Source organism: Trichechus manatus, unplaced genomic scaffold, assembly GCF_000243295.1.
Source record: "Trichechus manatus latirostris isolate Lorelei unplaced genomic scaffold, TriManLat1.0 scaffold00021, whole genome shotgun sequence".
In the NCBI taxonomy this organism is placed as follows: Eukaryota; Metazoa; Chordata; class Mammalia; order Sirenia; family Trichechidae; genus Trichechus; species Trichechus manatus.
Window position 1 is genome coordinate 20,177,059 of NW_004443957.1, and position 14,897 is coordinate 20,191,955.

The 14,897-nt window shown below is 42.1% G+C and overlaps 1 protein-coding gene across 1 annotated transcript in view; it reads right to left on the reverse strand.

The window, feature by feature from the left end:
- Positions 1 to 14,595, reverse strand: part of SHCBP1L (SHC binding and spindle associated 1 like) — a 41,322-nt gene extending 26,727 nt beyond the window's left edge. The window contains exons 1-2 of the mRNA XM_004372898.3: positions 14,058 to 14,595; positions 11,572 to 11,721 (exon numbers count right to left, since the gene is read on the reverse strand). Coding sequence (XP_004372955.1) covers positions 11,572 to 11,721; positions 14,058 to 14,468 — 561 coding nt within the window. The 5' untranslated portion in view covers positions 14,469 to 14,595. The remainder of the gene's footprint in view (positions 1 to 11,571; positions 11,722 to 14,057) is intronic.
- Between the last annotated feature and the right edge of the window lie 302 nt (positions 14,596 to 14,897).

Below are 14,897 nucleotides of genomic sequence, written 5' to 3' on the forward strand. Positions count from 1 at the left end.
TTTTTTTTTTTTTTTTTTAAGAATGGAGCACTAAATAGGTGACTGGAACGTCTGTGTAGATAGATGGGAAGAACAAGTCCACAGTGGGCTTCACTGTAGAATGACCTCCCATGGCTCATTCCCTGGGAACTCTGTATCTTAAAGTCTTTTCTTTTGAGCTGATCAGAGAAAACTCTTCAAATTTCATGCCTGGAGGAATATACCTAGCTGACTATGTACTGGAAACAAAGTGGGAGTAGAAGGTAGGGGATCCCAACATTCAGTACCATGAAACTCACTTAATTCCCTTCTTGTCAGTGGGATCCTCCTACCATTAACCACGCCTCCCAAGCCAGAACCTTTTGGTTTATTCTCTTTAGAAAATTAACTTCTAATCTTCAGGGTGGCGGGGAAGCAGTCACCCAGCTGTGTGGAGTTGGGAGGGAGGGAATCTGTTTCTTGAACATCTTTTAGAATTCCATTTTATCTATAGTGCTTTTGAGTGTATCACTTTGTATAACTATTTAGTGGCTGTAGCAGTGGTTAAGCATTCGGCTCCTAACCAAAAGGTCAGCTGTTCAAATCCACCAACTGCTCCTTGGAAACCCTGTGGGGCAGTTCTGCTCTGTACTATATGGTCGCTATGAGTCGGAATCAACTCAACAGCAATGGTTTTTTAAAATTTTTTATTTAGTGGTTGCATTATATATATATATATAACTTATTAATCTACTGGTGTCAACATTTTACCAGTTTGAGTCAAGTTCCTTTTCCTCTCTTTATGTCCCTTTACCCTTCCCCCATTTATAATGATTGTCTTAAATATTTCCTCTATATACCTTGAGAGCCACATTAAACAATGTCTTAATTTTTGCTTCAAACATCAAACATAACTTAGAGGAAGGGGGGCATCATTGTTTAGGAAGCAGTGAGTTTCCGTTTATGATGATGGAATTTTCAATCATGTTCTTTCCAAGTCCCTGAACATCAAGCCAAACCATTGGCCACAGCCCATGAAGCAATATACAGTTGCACAACCGGACATTTCTTAGTCCAGGCAAAGTGAACGACCAGGTACACTGCTCGAAGTTCTACCTGTTGGGAGGGTTTTCCTTCACCACCGTCCTTCAAGAAGTCCCAGAAAGGGGCTGCAGTGCTGCTACTGTCCACTTTCAAGTGGCACCTGCACATCATGCAGAACCATCTGTAAACCAGGCACAAGATTTCTCTTCCTCAACTGATCATAAGGAACTCCCCAAGAGGCCATAGGTGCATACTGGGAGAGGAAAGTTAATGTGACAGGAGTGGAGATCATGGGCATTTGGGCCACTTCCTCATACAACTTAATTGTGCTTTCAGGTCCTGCTCAAGCCCAGTTTCGTATATACCACTTCCATTAAATGATAGAGGGCTGCTGTGCACATCCAACTTTATGACTCTATGTATCAGACAACACCGAGTTCATGATGGGCACCTCAGGCTGCGTGGTAACTTGGCAGTCCATGGTTAAGCATTCAGTCTTTACTAAGGCCCAGTAACAAGCCAAAAACTGTTTCTCAAAAAGAGATTAGTTATCTGCAGAGGATGGCAGGGCTTTACTCCAAAATCCTAAGGGTCTGCGCTGTGATTCACCAATAGAGACCTGCTAAAGACTTCAAACAGCATCTCTATCTGCCACTGACACTTCATGTACCATTGGATCAGCCAGATCATATGGCCCAAGTGGCAGAGTGGCTTGCACGGCAGCCTGAACCTGTTGCAGAGCCTTCTCTTGTTCTGGGCCCTACTCAACACTAGAAGCTTTCTGAGTCACTTGATAAATAGGCAGTAGTAGCACAACCAAATGAGAGATATGTTGCCTCCAAAATCCAAAGAGACACACTAGGTATTGTGCCTCCTTTTTAGTTGTAGGAGGGGCCACATACAACAACTTATCCTTCGCTTTAGAAGGAATATCTTGATATGCCCCACACTACTGGACTCCTAGAAATTTCACTGAGGTGGGAGGCACCTGAATTTGTCAGATTAATTTCCCACCCTCTAGCATGCAAATGTGTTAGTAATAAGTCTAGAATCATTGATACTTCTTCCTTGCTAGGTCCAATCAGCATAATATCATCAATGTAATGGAACAGTGTGACGTATTGTGGGAGGGAAAGGTAATCAAGTTCCCTGTGAACTAAATTATGATATAGGGCTGAGAGTTGATATACATCTGAGGTAGGACAGTGAAGGTGTATTGCTGGCCTGGCAAGCTGAAGGCAAACTGCTTCTGGTGTTCCTTCAAAACTGGAACTGAGAAGAAAGCATTAGACAGATCAATAGCTGCACACCAGGTACCAGGAGATTTATTAATTTGCTCAAGCAATGAAACCACATATGGAACAGCAGCTGCAATTGGATTCACCACCTGGTTAAGTTTACAGTAATCCACTGTCATTCTCCAAGATCCATCTGTTTTTTGCACAGGCCAAATAGGAGAATTGAATATAGATGTGGTGGGAATCACTGCCCCTGCATCCTTCAAGTCCTTGATGGTGGCACCAATCCCTGCAATCCCTCCAGGAATACAGCATTGTTTTTGGTTTACTATTTTCATAGGTAGGAGCAGTTCTAATGGCTTCCGCTTGGCTTTTCACACCTCCAGTGTGGAGGTTCTGCCTGTTGCTGAGTATGTCTATTCCTATTACACATTCTGGAACTGGGGAAATCACTACAGGATGGGTTCAGGGACCCACTGTGAGATGGACCTGAGTTAAGATTCCATTAATAACCTGACCTTCATACACCCCCACACTGACTGTGTGCTACAGTGATGTTTTGGGTCTCCTGGAATTAGTGTCAGTTCAGACCCAGTGTCCAGTAATGCCTGAAAAGTCTGATTATTTCCTTTTTCCCAGTGAACAGTCACTCTCATAAAAGATTGTTTATCCTTTTTGGGAAGACTAGGAGAAAGATCAACAGTATAAATTTTTGGCTGTGGATTGGGGTCCTTCCTCAAGGGGACCCGGCCGCCCTTTCATTCAAGGTGTTGTGGGTCTGTAAACTGGCTCAAGTCTGAAAATTGATTGAGGGGCCATGACTCTCTATTCTTGCCACTGAAGTTAAACTGCTGTTCACTTGACCTAGAATTCTTCCACTTGTACAGATCAAGTAAATATTTAGTTGATTTCCTATCTTTTTTACTCCTGGGGGGGGCCTGGTGGTGCAGTGGTTAAGAGCTGAGCTGCTAACCAAAAGGTCGGCTGTTCAAATCGACCAGCTGCTCCTTGGAAACCCTATAGGGCAGTTCTATTCTGTCCTATAGGGTTGCTGTGAGTCAGAATCAACTCGACGGCAATGGGTTCACGCCTAGGGACACCATGACAAGAAGCCAGCACCGTAAGTCCATACCAGTCAGACTATTCTCATTACTGCTTTGATTCTGCTGTCCATTATGGTAACCATTCCCACCTTGTCTTTGTTAACTGAGTGCCGCCACTTGGCTCCTACCACCACAGGGTCCAGTTAGCCCCACTGTAGTTAGGTGTCTTCATTCAATTAGGGCAGTTCCACTGTCAAATTTGACTTACATAAAATAGCGATCACAGCAGTCTTCAAGGATGCCGGGGCCCCCTTCACAAATTTGTTCCTCACTGTGTGGTAAAAGATGTGTCCTCTGGGTACTCCATGTGTGGGTCTGTGGGTCTAACCTGATACATCCACTCTAATATGCCAATTTCCCTAAGCCTTTGGATACCTTCTTCTACAGTATACCAAGGCAGGTCTGGTACTTTAACTTGGTTTAGTGTAGGCCACCGTGTAATCCATGCTTCAGTGAACCAACCAAATAAACTATTAGATCCTTTCCTAACATTTCAAGCTGAAATACCGAATGAAGAATCTGTGCTTACTGGGCCCATATCAATAAACTCAGACTGATCCAACTTTATGTTCCTTGCACCATTATCCCCCACCCTTAATAGCCATTCCAACACATATTCCCCAGATTTCTCTTTGTACATATTAGAAAAGTCAAGCAGTTCTTTTGAGTGTAGTATACCTCTTCCTCGGTCACCCTTTGTACTTCACCTTTTGGGGCTCACTGGGACTTATGTCTAGTTATAGGTCTAGAAGCAAACATGGATGGTGGGGTGCGACCTGGGAACATTCATCAATATCTTGTAAGGCATTTACTTCAGGTGATGCCCCAGGCAACACCCCAAGCGCTGCCCCAGGTGATATCTCAAAGACACTTAAAGCACAGCTGGGTTAATCTTACTAGATGGGGGTGGAAGGGATAATGGTTTTACTGGGGAGGGTGGCTTAGCAGACAAAGATGGAGTGATCCCTTCAGATGGGAGTAAGAGGGTTGGTTCTGTTGGCAGGAGTGATTCAACAGAATTTAGGGGCTCAGTGTTCCCAGCTTCCTGATTATTTGCCCATATATCCCCTCCTAAGTTTCAGGATTCTATTTCTTCCCAATCGATGCCCTCACTTTTATTTCTGACACCATTCGAGGTTGGGAATTCAGCTGGTGTTGTAATTTAGCCACTCTTATGAGAAGACTCTGGATTTGGTTTTCGGCAATATCAGCTTTGTTATTACAAGAAATAAGGCTCTCTTTCAGGGTGGTGCTTGAGCTGTGACTCTGAAGCCCTGAGCTCATCTCTTTCACTAGTGAAAGTAGGACCAACCAACCAGCTTTCCTATACTTCTCATTATGACAAAATTGTAGAAAAGTATCAAATATGCCATCATCCAGAGCCTTGCTTCTCACAAATACTTGATCTATTGATGGTGATATTTGGGGTGTTAATATTGCCACTTGATGTCATGGATTAGAAGTATCCACTTTACTACTGGAGGAAGAGTCATCAGTGCCTTTAAGACTTGAGAACCGATTGAGAAAACTCATCCCTATGATTTTGTTTCTCTAGGACCACTCTTAGTACCAAATGTCTTAGGCTGGGTTCACTAGAAAAGAAAACCAGTGAAGCATATATGTGTGTATATATATATATAGAGAGAGAGATTTATCTTAAGGAAATGGCTCACATGGTTATAGAGGCTGGCAAGTCCCAAGTCCATGAGTCAGGCGTCAGGTTGGAGGCTTCTCCTGACTCATGTAGCTGCAGGGGCTGACAAACCCAAGATTGGCAGGTCAGACAGCAGGCCACTGGCTCACAGGCTTGGAGGCTGATGAATCCAAAGATTGGCAGGCAGTACAGCAGGCTGCTGGCTCAAGTCCCAAGAACTGGAGGTCGGATGATGATAAGCCAGATGCAGGATCCACAGCAAGCAAGAGAGCTTTTCCAGAATGTCCCTATACACCTACTCCTCACTTATTGACTGTCTTGTTATCTGACATTTTGCATTTATGACAGTGGTAAAAAATCTAATACCCGACTATTTTGTGCATTAACAAGGAGCCGAGGACAGAGGGGGAGGAGGAGGAGGAGGAGGGTAAGGTTTGTCAGAGGGTGCAAGGCTGCACAGGCCACCGTAGTTCATATTACCCAGGTTGAGCGGAAGAGCAGGGCTGGGCGCGCAGTGAACGCAGGGTGGGTGGGCGACATGCAGGAGGAGTGGGCAGCAAGGCTGTGAGGAGGAGGTGGAAGCCAGGGCCACAGGAGTCAGGTGGGGGCTTGGAAGTCTCTTCTTCCAAAGAGGCCTCCGTCACTTCCGCAGCCTCCGTCAGGCCCAGGTGGCCAGGTCTCACCTGTCAGCAGATCCGGGAGCCACCTGCCACCGAGGCTGGTGGAGTGGGAAGGTAGAGAGGCCTCTGCTGCTTTGGAGGTGGCAGGCAACCCCTGACCACCACCACCACCACACCCAACCCCTGCAGGCTCCTCAGTGGTGGGGAAGGCATGGGGAGAAGGGGGGTCCACTATATTACACGCATCCTCAAGATGCACTGGAGGCACCTGGCGGGCAGTAAGTGACCAGGGGTGACATTGAAGACGGGGCCCAACACTGTCTCTCTCATAATGCCAATTTTCCCATAATGACCTGGTCTGCGGAACCTAATCATGTCAATAAGTGAGTAGTGGGTGTATATATTGGGTGCAGGCCATAGCCCTGAGGAAACTCCCCTTACAACCGATTGGCTGATCACATCAGATCACATCATGGCAGTGATTACATTATGTTTACTTATAGGAGATCACAAAATGGAGAATAATTACATCAGATCACAAATGGAAGGCAATTACTGTCTGAGGTATCTAGTGCTGCTGTAATAGAAGTACCACAAGTGAATGCCTTTAACAAACAGAAATTTATTCTCTCATAGTCTAGGAGGCTAGAAGTCTGAACACAGGCAATCAGCTCCGGGGAAGACTTTCTCTCTGTTGGCTCTGGGGGAAGGTCTTTGTCATTAATCTTTTCCTGGCCTAGGAGCTTCTCAGCGCAGGGACCCCAGGTCCAAAGTACGTGCTCCGCTCCTGGTACTACCTTCTTGATGGCATAATGTCCCCCAGCTTTCTGCTCGCTTCTCTCTTTTGTCTCAAAAGAGACTGACTCAAGATACAACCTAATCTAGTAGACTGAGTCCTGCTTCTTTAACATAACTGCCTATAATCCTGCCTCAATAACATCATAGAGGTAGGATTTACGAGTAAAGAAAATCACATCAGATGACAAAATGGTGGACAGTCACACAATACTGGGAATCATGGCCTAGCCAAGTTGACACACATTTTTGGAGGATACAGTTCAATGCATAACAATTAAATAATACTGAGAATCATGGCCTAGTCAAGTTGACACATCACATTAACTATCACAGAAACATTGCCGGGTCCTGTGCTATCCTCACAATAGTAGGCATGTTTGAGCCCACTGATTTGGCCACTGTGTCAGTCTATTTTGTTGAGTGTCTTCCTTTTGTCCACTGACCTTCTACCCTCTACTTAACCAAGCATGATGTCCCTCTCCAGGGACTGGTCCCTCCTGACAACATGTCCAAAGTAAGTGAGACAAAGTCTTGACATCCTTGCTTCTAAAGAGCATTCTGGCTGTACTTCTTCGAAGACAGATTTGTTCCTTCTTCTTGCAGTCCATGTTATATTCAATCTTTTTCACCAACACCATAATTCAAATGTGTCAATCCTTCTTTGATCTTCCTTTTTCATTGTCCAGCTTTTGCATGAATATGGGGCAACTGAAAATACCATGGCTTGGGTCAGGTGCACCTTAGTCATCAAAGTGACATCTTTGCTTTTTTAAGATTTTAAAGAGGTCTTTTGCAGCAGATTTGCCCAATGCAGTATGTCTTTACAACAACAAATTAGAAATCTCAAACAAGAAGGAAAATGTATTCATCTACCATATTTTTGTTCTTTGCATTGTTCTTCCTTCTTGATGTGCCAAGACTCCTTCTTTTATAATTTCCTTTCTGTTTAGAGAAATTCCTTTAGCTCTTCTTTTAGGGTAGGTCTAAACTGAAAAAAAAAAACAGTTGCCATCGAGTTGATTCTGGCTCATAGTGACCCTATAGGACAGACTAGACCTGCCGCATAGGGTTTCCAAGGATTGGCGGGCGGGCTCGAACTGCCGACCTTTTGGTTAGCAGCCCTAGCTCCTAACCACTGTGCAACCAGGGTGGGGGTCTACTGGTGACAAATTACCTTCATTTATTGAAGAATATTTTCACTGGATATAAAATTCTTGGTTGACAGTTTCTTTCTTTCAGCACGAAAAATGTGTCACTTCCTTCTTGTTCTCCATGGTTTCTGATTAGAGATTTACTATCATCCTATTCCACCCTAAAGTAATGTGTTGTTTCTCTCCAGCTGTTTTCAAGATTTTTGTTTTCAGTTTTCAGAAATTTGACTATGATGTGGCTTGGTGTGGATTTCTTTGAGTTTATTCTGTTTGAAATACACCCAAAGTTCCTGAATCTGTAGGTTTATGTCTTTTGCCAAATTTGGGTAAAATTTCAGCCATTATTTCTTTGAACCCTGTTTCAGCCCCACCATCTTTCTCCTTTCCTGGGTTTCTGAAGACATGAATGTTAGATCATTTGTTTTAGTCCACCGTGTCCCTCAGGCTATGTTCTTTTTTTTCTTCCTCTTTTTCCTAGTCTGTTTTCTCTCTGGTGTTCAGACTGAATAATTTCTATTTTTTCTGTGTTCGTGTTCACTGATTCTTTCTTCTGTCATCTTCATTTTGTTGTTGAACTTATCCACTGTGTTTTTTGTTTTGGTTATTATATTTCTTAGTTCTAAAATTTACATTTAGTTCTTCTTTATATCTTCTATTTCTTTGTGAAGACTATTTGCTGTGTCTGTTTTTTTCATTTGTTTCATGCATGTGCTTAATTGCATTTTCATGATGGCTGCTTTAAAATCCTTGTCTGTGAGGGGAAGGGTGATGGCAGTTTTTTCTGTGGCTGCCCATTTCTTGGTCCTTTGAATATGGAAGGCTGATTTTTCTTGGAATTCTCTTTTTTTTTTTTTTTTTGTATGCACTTGCTGATTTTCTGCATTGCCAGCTCCTCTAGTACCCAGTCGAGGATGTATGAAGCAAAAAGAAAGCCCAGAGAACTCACTACCATTTCATTCCTTGGGTCATAAGGTATCTAGCTGATCTGCCTTCTCGCCCATTTTTCGGAGTCTTCTTATATTTGTTTTATATATAATCCAGAGTTTTTAGTTGTACTTAGTGAAACAATTAGGGAAAAGTATGTCTACTCCATCTTCCTGGAAACGGAAGGTCCCTGTTTCTTAAATAGCCTTTCAAGTAATTCTTTCTTAGCTTCATCTTCAGCCCCATTTCCAGAGTTCTAAGTGTGGTGAATACTGCACCTTTGGGCTTATGCAATGTAATTCAAGTTGTTTTTTGGCTTTCCTTATTGCCACCTTATGACTTGACCTTCTTAGATCTACTATATCAGTTACCACTTATTCATCTACTTTACACTTTCTAAATTTTGTTGCTGTTGTCCCCTTTCCTATTCTGTTTGTCTTTGATTTTCTTTTTTCCTCTTTTGGGGGAGGACTCTGGGGACAAAGAGAAGATCCTACAAGTTTTCAGAGAGGGGGAAAAAAAAACACTCAGGTTTCATCAAAGGATCAAGATTCAGAATGGCACTGACTCCTCAACCAGCAATGCTCAACGCAAATACAATGAAATAATATTTTCCAAATTCTGAGCATAAATTTGAACCTAGAATTCATATATCTAGTCAAGTTATCAAATAAATATGAAGGTATTATAAAGACATTTTCAAGCATACAAGATCCCAATAATTTTATCAGCTTTGTGCCCTTGTCCATGAAGCTATTGGATAAATCCTAGGCCAAAATGAGAGAATAAACCAAGAAAAAAGGAAGACATCTGGAAAATATGTTGTTTGCACAGAGAACAGTGAAGAAAATCCCAAGAGGACAGCTATCCAGCAGGTCTAGAGATCGACAATTCAGAATGCAGATCAGAAGGATGTAAAAGATACTTCTTCAAAAAGACAAAACTAATAGATATGTTTGAATACATGCAATGCATTGCATATAAAACTTAGAACTTGATAGGATTTTTAGATAACCTAATCCAGTGAGTTTTCATGGAATTTTACAGATCTTGGAAGGTTTTATGGAGTGGGGGAGACTACCATGAGGTATTGAGGGAGAAGCAAGCAGTGCTAGCATACCATCCCTCATTTCAATCAGAAATGTTCTGTTTTGATGTGTTATATATGTTGGGCTTTCACATAAAACTTTATTGAAAAAAAAAACTTATACTGCTTAAAAAAAAAAAAAAGCTAAAACCACTGATATGGTCCACCTCCTCTTATTTTATCCTGATGAAGTTATGAAAATTCCAGGCAAAAGCTATGAGCAAACTTCCAGGAAACACCAAAAATAGAGCGTTGCTGAAAAGTCAGCTAATTTCAAGACTCTTATATTCCTTTGTAGTCTCTATTATTGAAAATATGCTGTTCTTTAGCTGTAAAGATGCTACTTACTTTTCCATTGCTGTGAGCTACCATCGAGTCAGCTCTGACTCATGGCAATCCCAAGTACAACAGAATGAAATGTTGCCTAGTGCTGTGCCATCCTCATGATCATTGGTATGTTTGAGTCCAGTTGGATAATATTCTGTTGTGATCCATAGGGTTTTCATTGGCTAATTATCAGAAGTAGATCACCAGGCCTTTCTTCCTAGTCTTAGTCTGGAAGCTCCACTGAAACCTGTCCACCATGGGTGACCCTACTGGTATTTGAAATACTAGTAGTATAGCTTCCAGCATCATAGCAACACAAAAGCCACCATAGTATGACAAACCGACAGATGGGTGGTAATACTTTTCCATAGAACATGCATTTTTTATTTGTTTTCAAATAATATGTGATGTAATGAGTTCTAAACACAAGTTTTTCTTGTGACTAAAATGACAGATTTGAGATGTCTACCTGAGGCAGGAATACCATTTGTAATTATAAAGATTAATTTCTATACAAGGATAACTGACCCTTAAAAGACCAGACTTATGATATCAAATGTGATAGTTAAGGTTGTGTGTCAACTTGGCTGGGCCATGATTCTCAGTGGTTTGGCAGTTATGTAATGATGTGGTTTGGCAGTTATGTAATGATGTAGTCATCCTCCATGATGTGATCTAATATGATCGGCCAATCAGTTGTAAGGGGAGTTTTCTCAGGTGTGTAGCCTGCATCCAGTATATATATGGACATTCTGGCAAAGCTCGCTTGCTTGCTCTGGATCCTGAATCTGGCTCGTCATCACCTGACCTCCAGTTCTTGGGATTTGAGCTTGTGGCCTGCTATATTACCTGCCAATCTTGGATTTGTCAGCCTCTACAGTGCATGATCTAGCAGCCTGCCGTCTGACCTTCTGATCTTGGGTTCATCAGCCCTTGCAGCCTCATGAGTCAGGAGAAGCCTCCAGCCTGATGCCTGACCCACAGACTTGGGACTTGACAGCCTCTACAACCGTGTGAGCCATTTTCTTGAGATAAATCTCTCTCTCTGTATATATATGCATATATATATATATATACACTTCACTGGTTTTCCTTCTCTAGAGAACCCAGCATAAGACATCAAATATGCCACAATATTTAACCTACAGATCTAAAAAGCAAAATCATATCAGATGAAAGCTTGCAAGTTGATGTATTATACTAAAAGGATAATTTTCAAAGGAAAAACATTCAAATTTTACCAATAGTTTTCTGTTCAATTTCTTTTTCTTTTCTAATTTGAATTAACTAAACTTCAGAATTCAGATAAATGAAGATTGAAAGACTATGGGAGGGAAATGGCCCAAGTTTGTTAAGGCCTAAATTTCTAATTTTTCAAGAAATGCACTTTTCTTATTTTTAAGTTATTTTAGCAATTGAAACTAGGTTAATAAATGTCTGGTACTACTGTTACATGATAATTGCTTACATGTAAATAGGTGCTAATATTCCCCTCTTACTTTCTTTTTACTCTATTAATTTGCTTAGAAATTTAAAACAGAAGTAAGCTTTTGTTAATCCATGTATAAGTACCAAATCCCCAAGCTTAATAAGGTCATATTTCATAGTCTTAAAAAAAGAGCTGATAATTTCATTCAAAGAACAAAGATCAGGTAAAAATGATTTACCTCAACCAGTATGCCAACAAAAGGGATAGAAGCTTCTTCATATTTCACAAAGAATAATTCAGGATTAGTCTTCCAGACTCCAAGCCATTTGTCTTTCAACTTTAATTTTTCTGACAGGTATTTACTCATAGCCTCATCAGCATCTTCTGCCTAGCATATAAATAAACATCTAAATATATAAGAAATTATAGATTTATAACTAAATACATTTACTGATATCTATTTAAATATGGAACCAATTTAGGCTTAAATAATCAAAACTCTGGGAACTTATAGATTTTAACTGAAAATATATTTAATGAAAAATATCATAAGTATTAAAAAATTAAACTGAAAAGAGGTCTGTTCACTCAATAGAATAATTCAGATATGAAACATTTACTTACTATTTATGTCTTCAAATAATTTATTAACCCATTGACCAGAAAGAGTGGAAATTATATATATTAAAAACCTAGTAATTTTTTTTCCTGGACTTTAAAGATGTAATGAACTATTTAAAACATTTTCCATATAGAAAAGTTTAAAATAGCATTCCATTCTATAAAACAAATGAGCATATTAAGCACTCAGTAAGTACCTGCCCATTTGATTTTTTTAAAGTTAATTTCAGCTGCCTCAAGGATGATAAATAATCTATTATGAAACTCAGTCATTAGACCCTGTCATAGTAATGACACAATAACTTTACAGAAGTTTTTAAATTGCGTTTAACAGACTTGGCCTTCTCCAACCCTCAATCTCAAATGTACTTTGGTAATCAATACTGTTCTAGTTTTACAGAAATTATAGGAAAACAAAAATCACTCCTAATCCCGGCAGCCAGATAACCATTGTTGGCATTTTGGTGTATTTCCTTCCAGTCTTTTTTTCTATGTCATATATTCATTCATTCTTATGAAGCATACTGTAGTTTTGCCTCCTGATTTTTTTTTTTCACTGAACACTTTACCATAAGAATATCTATAGTTCTCAAAAGCATAATTTTTACAGTTGCATGGTTTTCCATTATATGGAGCCACCATAATTTCTTTACTGTTCCTGTTCCTGGAAATTTAGGTTCTAAATTTTAATTTTTATAAATATCACTGTAATGAATATCCTTATACATAAATTCTCCTGCTATATAACTCCTTTTAAAACAAAATAGGTGAGAAATATACAATATTTGCTCCACTCAGTGTTACGAGGTATATATCTTCTATACAAAATATCATTCCACATCCTAAATGTTTATGCCTGGGAACCATTCTTTTTTTTTTTTTTTAAATTGTGCTTTAAGTGAAAGTTTAGAATTCAAATTAGTTTCTCATACAGAAATTTATACACACATTGTTATGTCACCCTAGTTGCTCTCCCTGTGACAGCACATTCCTCCTTTCCACCCATGATTTCCCGTGTCCCTTCAACCAGCCCCTGACCCTCTCTGCTGTCTCATCTCGCCTCTGGACAGGAGCTGCCCATTTAGACTCATGTATGTACTTGAACCAAGAAGCACACTCTTCACGAATATCATTTTATGTCTTATAGTCCAGTCTAATCTTTGCCTGAAGAGTTGGCCTCAGAAGTTTTAGTTTTGGGCTAACAGAGTCTGGGGGCCATGTCTTCCAGGATCCCTCCAGTCTCAGTTAGACCATTAAGTCTGGGCTTTTTCCTAGAATTTGAGTTCTGCACTCTACTTTTCTCCTGCTCCATCAGGGACTCTCTGTTGTGTTCCCTGTGTGGGTGGTCATTGGTGGTAGCGGGGCACCATCTAGTTCTTCTGGTCTCAGGCTGATAGAGTCTTTGGTTTATGTGGCTCTTTCTGCCTCTTGGGCTAATATTTTCCTTGTATCTTTGGTGTTCTTCATTCTCCTTTGCTCCAAGTGGGTTGGGACCAATTGATGCATCTTAGATGGCTGCTCACTAGCTTTTCATGCCCCAGGGGCCACTCACCAAAGTGGGATGCAGAACATTTCTTAATCAACTTTGTTATGCCAGTTGATCTAGATGTAGGAACCATTCTTAAATCGCAAACGTTTTTAGCATTCTGGTGTAAAAATCAATGTTAAGTAATTAATAACAATGGTCCATCTTACCCTTATGTTTTGACACAAATTGTTAAATAAAAATACTAAGATGTATACCTAAGATATATAGGCAATGATAAGGCCTATATATCTTCATCTGTTAGGAGCTCTCAAAAAAGTCAAAAACACTTTATCAGGGCTGTTCCCTAAAAATGACAGATTTTTCTGTTAGACAGAAAATCTAATCGTAACTCCTTAAAGATATGGCCTGGATATCTCTAATAAGGTGGAAGCTCTATAAATGTCAAATGAATTTAATTTATTTAAGTGCAGGTTTTCTTTGGGCCTTTTGTACCCCCATCACTCTAAGAGGAAGACCCCAAATAACTTTTTTTTTAACAGTCTTGCTGTGAGGTAGTGCACTGGGCCTTGTGGTCGGATTGGCCCATTTCTTTCTCTGGGTCCCCTTCTCCTCACCTTGCAGCCCTGCAGCACCTCGTCGCAGTACACAGCCACCTTCTCATCTCGCCACATCCCTCTCATGGGAGACACACAGACTGGGGGCAATGGCTGCGCCTCCTTTTTCTCCTCCGGCACAGAGAGAAGGGGCCCCTCTTCCTCTTCCTCCTCCTCGACGCCCGCTCCCGGGTCCCCGGCCTGAGAGCCGGGCAGGAGCTGGAGCCGCCGCCGGGCCACCTCCCGGTCGGCCTTCCCCTTCACGGGGCGAGGAGAGGCCACCACCGACCGCACCGGGATCGCGGTGCTCCTCAGGGTCGCTGCCGCCACTGTGTCCCCGGTGAGCGTGGTCACTACCTGGTCGCTTCGCCTGCCGGGGCTGATGGTTCGGACTGAGTCCTCAGGCCCCATAGCCCTCGGCCCCGACGCCATCTCCCCGGCACCCCAAGGGCCAGCTGCAGCCGTTAGCCACTTTTCCCGCCCTGGGTCGCACTGGCCAATTGGCAAGCTGCGCCCTCACGGCCCGCGACGAGCGCGTCGTCGGCTCGAGGGGCTCCTGAGGAGCGAGGCTGGGCAAGGGGTTGGGGGGTGAGATGTTGGCGAGTGAGTCTCAGGGCGGGGAAGGGGCATGAGGGGTGCAGGGCTCTGGGAGGGGTGTTGGGGGTGCGGGGAGGCGGGTACAGCTCCGGGAGGGGTGGGGCTGGGCAGGATGCTACGGAAGGTGGCAGGGTATGGGTAGGTGGGGTGTTGGGGGCGCAGCTCAGGGAGTAGCGGGTGGCTCTGGGTTGAATGGGACAGGACGAGGCTCCTGGGCTTAGAGCCAGGTGTGGGCGTCTGCGAGAGCACTGGTGGCGCAGAGGT